Genomic DNA, 9,467 nt, shown 5'->3' with positions numbered 1-9,467 from the left:
AGGCCCCAGCCAGCACCCCCCTGGCTCCGCCACTGGTGATTGACATGCGAGGGCCTCAGGTTCGTGTGCTGACAGACTTGAAGGGGCTCAGTGATGAACAGGAGATAGAGGCGAATGATGTGCCAATGCCAGAGTTGCAGTACAATGTGCGGGCGCTTGTTGACGAGACCAAGGCTGATATCATCAGGTTGGAGGGGCAGCTGCGACAGGAGCAGGAGAGGGTGGCTAGTTTTGTGCGGGAGAAGGAGAAAGTAGCAAAGCAGGAGGCGTTGCAGAAACACCAGCTGCGGGTTATGGAGACGTTTGCAGGTGTGCTGGAGCAAGTCTGGGTGGACGATACAGCTGGTTTGCTCATGCTGCGAGGGTTGCTCAAGACCTTCCAGGAATTGAAGCTGCGTCATGGGGAGGAGTTCAAAATGTGCAGCATTGCATGGATTGCTTGCCGATTTGCTCATCAGTTACTGATCCGGGTCTTCCAGGGGTGGCAGCCTCTGCAAAATCTGTTGTTTGGCTTGGAAGTCATGTCATCATGGAAGGATTTGCTGCAGTGTGACCAGCCATATGATTTCTCAGATGCTACTGAATCAATGGCTCCATATGTACAGCTGGTTAGTGAGGTGATCCTGCCAGCTGTGAGGATATCAGGAACTAACTCATGGGAGGCTAGGGATCCAGAACCAATGCTCTGCTTTCTTGAGTCATGGGAGCGGTTATTGCCCCCTATTGTGCTCCATTCAATATTAGAGCATGTAATCATGCCAAAGCTCACAGCTGCTGTTGAATCCTGGGATCCACGTAGGGAGAATGTACCACCGATTCATGTATGGGTACACCCATGGTTGCCGACTCTAGGACGAAGGATAGAGACCTTGTGTCACTCTATTCGGTACAAGCTGAGTACTGTCCTCCATGTTTGGCAAGCTCACGATGCATCAGCCTGCGCTTTGCTATCTCTATGGAAGGGTGTATTTGATCCATCAAGTTGGGAAGACTTGATAGTGCGCTATATCATTCCTAAACTTAAAATGGCACTCCAGGAGTTTCAGATCAACCCAGCAAACCAGAAGTTCGACCAGTTTAACTGGGTTATGATTTGGGCTTCTGCTGTACCAGTACACCATATGGTCCATATGTTGGAAGTTGATTTCTTTAGCAAGTGGCAGCAGGTTCTCTACCATTGGTTGTGTTCACCGAATCCTGATTCCAATGAGATCACAAACTGGTACAAGGACTGGAGGGGTCTTTTCCCACCAGAGTTACTCGCCAATGAGCGCATACAGATGCTTCTAACGGCTGGTCTTGAGATGATGAACCAAGCTGCTGAAGGGGTTGAGTTGGTGCAGCCAGGGGCAAGGGAAGATGTGGGCTACTTGAGAGCAACAGAGAAGTGGAAATATGATGCAGCACAGCAAGCATCGCAATACCCAGCTTATCATTCAGTGCCAGGAGCAGTCATGGGAGATATGAGCTTCAAGGAGTCTATTCAGGCATATGCGTCTGACCAAGGTTTGCTGTTTATGCCTAGAGTTAATAAATCCTATAATGGCAAGCCAGTGTATGAATTTGGCACCGTGAGTATCTTCATAGACTCTGTCAAGCGACTACTCTATGCGCAACTTAAAGAGGGAACAGATAGATGGAGTTCTGTGTCTCTAACACAACTGCTGGAAATGAACCGGATGGCAAGATCACACTAGCAAATCATCTAAGCTTGAAATTTCATTTCATTTCTATTTTTCCCGCCATGTAGAAGTCTTCAGAATGTGGCTTTTGAGAGCATTTCTGTAGAATTAGTTACTAAAGAACAAAGTTTCTGGTGATGTGTCTGAATGTGATTTTCTACATGTATATACATGGAACTCAGTTATTGCTGCCCAAGAATGAATAATCTATGCAGATCTATTTCTAGTTGTACGTTGATATATACTCCGTATTTGTTTATTTCTTGAGGTTTCCTGTTGTTTTGTTAAGTTCATTTCTTGCTGTGTTTCCTGACATTATCAGAATGTCCCCCACTAGGACTATTAGTGTGCATCTAACTTTTGTCATTATGTGTTAAAGATTCAGGAATCTCCAGTATGTACTAGTGACCTAAAACGTCTTACATTTGTTTACAGAGTTTGATGGATGAAAGTTTTTGCTGTGATACCATGTTCAACTGTTAAGACGACATGGTTGGGTTATTACTGTGGTGCAATTTTTTTTAATGACAGCAAGTACTTTTGTTTAACTCGGGCTTACCCAGACTGTTTGTTTGGTTTAACTTGTACTGTTCAAGCTGCGGAAACCATTCCTATACAAGGTGATTTCACATGGAATGTTGTGAAGTTTTATCATGACTAATTTGATAGTGCTTTCAGTGTTTTGAAGGTTCTTTTGTCAATCCCTGCTTTCAGTGTTGAGCTTCCTCTTAAGGATGTTAGTTTTTGGAACTGCAGTTCCACGGTTCCTCTTAGATTCAAGGCCTCGTTCGGTAAGATATATTTTTAAATCACTTCTGTACCTAGATATCTTCACTTGTTTCAGTTTACATTTTATTGCTACAATCATCCTCAATAATCTGCTGACGTATTTGATTGAAATATTTGACATTGTCAGTTTGAATTATTGGCATTTCAGAATGGAACTTTCACAGGTCTTTCATGCAGATCCAAGTCATGTCATTATCCGTGTGAGATTTGTACTGTATACTTAACTAAACATTGTACCTACTACAGTATTTCTGTGCACACAAAAAAAGGTAACCCTGGCTTGCTTAACTTAGGAAAGGTGCTAACTAGCAAATCTCTGTAAGTCCAGCACTCCCTGCTTGGGTGCCTGGTGTAGCTGTGCTCTTCTTCCTTCACCTATAAACCATGCTCCACAGGACACTGAGGGTCTTCAGTTGTTGATCACCAAAAGCTCAGATGCAACATATACAAACAACTAACAGTATATCTAAGCAATCCAGAAACACAAAACGAAATCAAATGCCTCTCTTGACATGTTTTTCGTCATCCCTCCAATTTACAGCCATTGTTGCCTGAGCATATTCTCCTTCATGTGCCTTTTTAACTTGTCATTAGGGGCTGTCCCTTATCACAGTGCTACCAGCGAATGCAAGGTTAGACACCAGTGAGTGGTTATCCAGTGGAGACATTGGTGGAGACACACTTAACTGAAGAGCAGGCTCGATTGTTCTGACTTTCAGGTCCATGACATCTGTGATCAGGCCTGGCCTCATGATCTTGTCGCTGACGGCACACTCACCCTTTAGCATCTTGGCGACTGTTGACATGGAGGGCCTGACCTTGGGGCTATCCTGGGTGCACAGAAGTCCTATTTTCAAAAACTTATGAGCTTCGTCGGTGCTGAAATCATCTTTTAAGGTCCTGTCGATGATGCTCCCAAGATCACCAGACTCGTAGAGTGTCCAAGCCTGGGAAAAACAAGTGGGGATTTCTGATTTATATTCTTTAATCTACTACTGACAATGTCAAGAAACAATGCTTCAGCTATTTTTGAAATAGAACCTTTTGACTTCTCTTTGCAGGATAAGAGATTAAAGATCTCTCATAAATCGCTGTTTTGCAATGCAATAGCAGGTGCATATAATAATTGGACAAAAGCTAACAGATATGTCCTAAGAATGAGAACACCAGTCAATGCAAGTGGCATAGAAAACATTTTCAGAAACAAATCCAGAACGAGTGGGCCAATAAAAAATAATCTCAAGATAAGACAATGAAAGCTGGCAGTACTACCAAAAATATTAATTTTCAGGACAGAGAGGAAACTTCCTGGTACTTTCCTTCAGAATACTTCCAACTGTATTTCCTCTTCAAAAAATAAAGAATACTTCCAACTGTGGCAAGTATATTATGCGCATCTACTTGTGGTTATCTAAATTGTTCAACCATGTGCACATAGTAGGTATATGTCTGGCATGGTTCTCATGGTCTAATGTGGAGCATCTTCGATCTATCATAGCTGTATTCCATACTATTGTACTAGACAGAAAATATTTGTTTTTCCTGATATATATTTTTGAACTTTCTAGAGAATCATAATTCAGTAGATATTGTTATTGAAATTGTTCTTTACCGTTTCTAGGAGGAACTGATCTTGGAGAGGCAATCTGGGGTCAGTGTGCCACCTGCCACTGACAATCTCCAGCAGCAGAACCCCAAAGCTGTACACATCAGCCTTCTTTGTCAGCTGCCCTCGGATTGCATACTCCGGTGCCAGATACCCTCTGAGAAATGAGCATATGTCAACTTGTCTTAACCACACAGTACAGTATATATCAATATATGCAAGGTTAAATGAGAGCAGCAACAGGTGTCACTTTGCTTACAATGTTCCTGCAACCCTCGTGCTGATATGCGTCATGTTGCCTGGGAAGAGCTTTGCTAGCCCGAAATCCGATATTTTGGGGCTCAGGTCCTTGTCAAGCAGAATGTTACTCGCCTTGATGTCACGGTGGACGATATGCGGCCGGATTTCTTCATGCAGATATGTGAGACCGTCGGCGACACCAATGCAGATCTTCGCCCTTGTGCTCCAGTCAAACCGGATACTACTGTGGGCATTGCCTGAAGAACATCATGACAAACCAGGGGGTTCTGAGAATGAATTTACCAGCGATTTAAAGTTCTGAGGAAAATAGAAATTTGGTTCAACATACCAAAGAGGGTCCTTGCAAGGCTGTTGTTCTCCAGATAATTGTAGACCAGCATTTTCTGACCTCCATCGACGCAGCAGCCGTGCAGTTTAACGAGGTTGTGATGGGTTATGCTGGATATGACACTCAGTTCATTCAAGAACTCCCTTGTTCCTTGCTTTGACTCAGAGGAGAGTACCTTGATGGCAACTTTTTGACCATTCTTCAGCTTTCCCTGCATAATTTAGACCCGAGCCTGAGCACTCATGAAACACTAGTGTTTGAATTTTGATAGCTGGTCCAAGTGCTACAGTGACGGTAATCACTACAGCAGGAAGAGTATAACCTGCCGCTTCCAAATAATTCAGGATTATTTGGAGTGACTGATTGGTGCATACAATATGTTACGGGATAAAGAGATTGTGGTGTTTGAACTTGAAAATGTCAAAGCTTATATGGTGCAAACTGCCAAACTGGCTACTAAACCTACCAGGTAAACGCAGCCGAAAGAACCTTGTCCAAGTTTGTTTCCTGAGCAGAAATTCCTTGTGGCCCTTTTGAGCTCCTTGGAGGAGTATATCTTCACGTTGCCATGGAGTGGTATGTCTTAACAGAATAGGATGAGTCAGAAGGGTTTTAGGATGCTTCAGAAGAACAAAAGTTAAATGAGATATGCAGGGTTTACCTAAGTCCTGCTGTACAATTTGGCTTCTGGATTTTTTCTTCCACCAGAGCAAACGAAAGCAAGTCATTGCTAGAGTATGGGATTTGCTTCTTAGAAGCTTCAGATATGTGTTCAGAAGCTCATGCAAAGAGGAGTTCGATAAGAACCTGAGGGTAAAGAAGAATAGCCAAATAAATTATGTAAGTATCTCACTGGAATTGTTTTTCCTTTTACTTTCAGCCGCAGAAAAAAAACTCACTCTTAAACTTCCTACATAAAATGAAGCTAGTTATATATTTCTGGTTTAACTCCAAAGAAGCTAAGCTGGTAAGATGTCCTCTTAAGAGAGGAAAATGACACGACACGTGGCACTCCGCTCATAACTCAAACATATAGTTCTGGTATGTTTCTTCTTCCTCTGAGGCGCAGCAGGAAAAGAAAATAAAAATACACTATGCATACTTAGGGGGAAAAGATAATGACAAAATTAAGTAAGCTGGTTATAGTTAGTGGACATATGAAGAATATTTTGTGTGAAGAACTCTGCTTCTGAACAACAAAATCAATGGGAAAAGAAAGTCCCTATACAGGGGGAAACCATTTTCAGCATGATCCCTGAACTTCAAATGTTCAACAGGCAACAACTGAGATCTTCTAACAGAATCAGATGAACTTGATGGTTAAAGAAACACAACAACTGAAGGAACTCGAAGCGAATCAAATGTTTTCATGAGAAACAGCCCTGGATGGATTTGCAACACAAAAGCCAAAAAATTAGAACAACTGATTTTCTCAAAACAAATCTAACCAGGGAAATCGGGTAGTTTCAGCAAAAGGGAGAAAAGGAAACCAAGAAACTAAACTCACCCAAGGATTAGGCGCAGTTGCTCGGAGGAAATCCAGGGTAATTGGGTAGATTCTGCAAAAAGGAGAAAAGGAGAGAAACTGAACCTACCCAAGGATTAGGCGCAGTTGTTCGGTGGAAACTCCACTGTGATGTGCTGCAGTGTGTATGAAGAGCCAAGAGCGTGTAATATAAGTCCTGGATGATGGTGGTATGAGGAGCAGAGCACATGTATCTCCTAGCTTCAGAAGCAAAAGGGTGCTACAATATGCTCCCTATATATACTAGTCCAGGCAGAGGACTCAAAGGTCCCACTGGGATTGACCTGGCCTGTTCTCACCTTGGAGAGATGAGCTGGTTGCAACTTAGGAAGTAGCAAGGAAAGAAACACTTGTCCTCAGCTCCCATCATCAGGAAACAAAAAGATGACCAAGCATTGGGGAAAAAATGCTTATTTATCTCTTCATTATAGGCTTATTCTTAATGCCCGTGTCCTGACTTTAGTATTGCTATAGTCGGAGACCGGTCCACCGGTTATCGAGTCGCACACCGTGTTCACTGTTCATCAGGCATAAACTAAACACTGTGACTTGAAAACGACCTGCTCTTTAAGAAAAGAAATATGTCTACTTTGTCTCCCATAGTTAGTCTTCAGTTTACATTAGTGAGATATAACAGAAATTTCATGGCACAGTAATTAAGTGAGGTAGGCTGCACGCTTGTATTTCACCTCATGGTGGATTATAATAACAACTTTTGTGTTTCATGGCACGCAGTGGGAATGGTTCCTGAATGCTCCTGTTTTCCTTCCAGAATGGTGCTTCCTCAAGCCTGACTTTAATTGCAGTTTGACATGCTGGTTTTTCCCATTGACAATTCAATGATCGAGACAATATATAGGTTGAAAAAGAGGATGAGAAGAGCCACCCAACCTCATCTGAAAAGGTATGCGTTGGATCATACTACTTTCTGATCATCAAACTGAGATGTACATCTCACTGTGTATCGGAGAAAGTAATCAGCGTGACCAAGATACATTCCCCTTCGTCGACTCACGCAGGCCACAGAAATTAACAAGGTGATAAAATTCGGATATCTTTGAGCAGAAATGACACAAGTGCCCTGTGATTATAATTGCCTTGCGAAGACGAGAGAGGATGATTTGTGTGGCTTGTAATAAACAAATGCACACGAGGGAGACATAACAAATGAGGGCATTTGGGTAATTATCATCATTACATTGCATAACTTGCCTACATTTATAAACATAATTTAAAAAAATGCTTACTGTACATTATTCACTTGAAAAGGATAAAGTCGGTATTCTAGTGACTAGTACACTTTAGATTCAGTGGTTGTAGTACTTGTGCTTTATTTACCAGCATTGTTTGTTTTTATCGTATGCAAGGCACGGAAATCCAGTTTTTCCTCCAAAGTAAAAGGAAGAAAACCCATGTCTGCTTTATGTTTACAGAATTTTCTTGTGAAATGTCTACTTTCGCGCCTCAGTAGTCATATAATTTTGTCAGCATCAGTCAGGTGTGACGTTGACTGTTTTGGAGATAACTGTAATGTTAAAGTAAGCTCAGACTTTTGGCCTTTCCAGGCTATCAAGGGGCAACTTAACAACCGCTAATGATCTGACAGGTCGACCTAAGAAATTTTCAACAATTTTCCGTTGTACAAAAAACACAACGGGATCAGCCATTGACCACATCCGCTGGTAGATCAAGTTATCTTTAGTTCGCTCCCCGGCTCATTTATATTATTGCACTGTTGGTCAAAATTGTAGTTGTGACCATCATGTTACATTTTTTGTCAACATAGACTTTTTGAATTCTGTTACCACTGAAGTTGATAAATTCAAGAAGCTGATTAACTTTATTTCCGATATATATGTACAGGTCAAGTACATATTATTGCACCGTCGGTCAATATTGTGAGCTGCGACCATCATGGCAACTTTCTTTTTTGTCGGCGGACTTCTGAATTCTGATAGAGTTGATAAATCCAAGAGGTTCAGTAAGTTTATTTCAGATATATGTACAGGTGAAGTAGTACATATTATTGCACCGTTGGTCAACATTGTGAGCGGTGATCATCATGGTAACTTTTTTTTTTCGCCCGCACCGACTTTTGAATTCTGATACAGCTTAAGCTGATAAATTCAAGAAGTTCAGTCAGTTTATTTCTGATATATGTACATGTCAAGTATAATTTATCATTTCAGATTTCAAAGACAAGTAGAGAAGTGTGTCCATCAAATCAGTCTCTCTGCTAGGCAGGCTGACAGCTGTATCAACTAGCAGACTTGTCTGGTCAAGGAGTATCCATCAGAACGGTTCCTCTCAAGCTTTTGAGTTGAATTGTCCCATTCGTTCTCATGCAAGTCAAGATACTTGTTTAGCCTGAACACTGCAAGAGATAAACACAGCGACCCGGTTTCAGTTCATTTTCTACCGGATAATACTCGGTCTAGATCATTGCTCAGCTATCTGTCCAACAAAAACAACTTAGTCCAAAATCCTTTGGCGATGCAATTTCTTTATAATACGCCGAAATGGTCAAGCATATTCCTTTGTTGTGGGAGCTGAAAGAAATCAAGAACCTATGTATACGAAGTAAGCCCTAGGGTTTGATTTCGTTATATTTTGCCAACAGAGTCTTGGAACTGACGGTGTACATAAGAACTGCTGGTTAATTAATGCATTTGTATGACATTGGAGAAATGTGCACGTGATGCTTGACAACACCCATTCATTCAAATATTCAGGAGCAGAACAAAGATATGACAATCAATTTCTAGAGCAAAGTTGCACACATATGCTGGTGTCATCATGTAATCAAGTCTTCCTTCAGGTTCAGAACCGTGGCAGGAGGAGCCTTGTTGCAAGAAGATGCTTCAGCAAATGCAGCAAGTGCATCGTCGTCTGACCCGTCAGTAATCCTGGTTGGAGTATCATCCTCCATTGTCTTCCTAAGTCCTCTCCAGGTACAATGGATGATTCACCGGTGGCATTTTCTGTCCTGAATAGAACATGCAACAAAGTCAAGTTGGCCGTGGCCCATGTGGAACTTGGCATGCTCTGGGGTTCTCTGAAAATAACAGCAAAATATCAATGAGTCGGTTCATAATACACGAAAAAGGATAAATAATGGGAAATGAATTACGATCCTGGTGTGACATTACTGCAATGTGATTCTTCCACCAACCATCATCGGCCCAGTGATTTCTCTTCCAGGATCCGACCCAATAACCGTCAAAGATTTGGGTTCCATCTATCTTCTGTACTGCTTTAACGAGTCCGATCTGTGCT

At 41.9% G+C, this 9,467-nt stretch overlaps 2 protein-coding genes and 1 long non-coding RNA gene across 3 annotated transcripts in view; 2 read left to right on the top strand and 1 right to left on the bottom strand.

The window, feature by feature from the left end:
* The window catches only part of LOC123102228 (septin and tuftelin-interacting protein 1 homolog 1), a 3,625-nt gene extending 1,711 nt beyond the window's left edge, over positions 1 to 1,914 (top strand). Inside the window, exon 2 of the mRNA XM_044523524.1 lies at positions 35 to 1,914. Within this exon, the coding sequence (XP_044379459.1) occupies positions 35 to 1,697 (1,663 nt within the window). The 3' untranslated portion in view covers positions 1,698 to 1,914. The remainder of the gene's footprint in view (positions 1 to 34) is intronic.
* A 635-nt stretch (positions 1,915 to 2,549) lies between these two features.
* LOC123102227 (cold-responsive protein kinase 1) lies at positions 2,550 to 6,386 on the bottom strand. Its single transcript, XM_044523523.1, has 7 exons — positions 6,262 to 6,386; positions 5,328 to 5,473; positions 5,133 to 5,248; positions 4,667 to 4,877; positions 4,337 to 4,574; positions 4,084 to 4,234; positions 2,550 to 3,418 (listed from the first exon to the last, which is right to left on the bottom strand). Exons 2-7 carry the CDS (start codon positions 5,392 to 5,394, stop codon positions 3,062 to 3,064), a joined length of 1,140 nt encoding a protein of 379 aa, XP_044379458.1. The 5' UTR covers positions 5,395 to 5,473; positions 6,262 to 6,386; the 3' UTR covers positions 2,550 to 3,061.
* LOC123102230 (uncharacterized) lies at positions 5,298 to 8,998 on the top strand. The gene is made up of 3 exons (XR_006448843.1): positions 5,298 to 5,506; positions 6,927 to 7,095; positions 7,211 to 8,998. It is a non-coding gene; the product is annotated as an uncharacterized lncRNA (long non-coding RNA).
* Positions 8,999 to 9,467: the final 469 nt, after the last annotated feature.

Source organism: Triticum aestivum, chromosome 5A (assembly GCF_018294505.1).
Source record: "Triticum aestivum cultivar Chinese Spring chromosome 5A, IWGSC CS RefSeq v2.1, whole genome shotgun sequence".
In the NCBI taxonomy this organism is placed as follows: Eukaryota; Viridiplantae; Streptophyta; class Magnoliopsida; order Poales; family Poaceae; genus Triticum; species Triticum aestivum.
The sequence above is the reverse complement of the archived record's forward strand: the minus strand, read 5'-3'. Positions and strand labels throughout refer to the sequence as shown.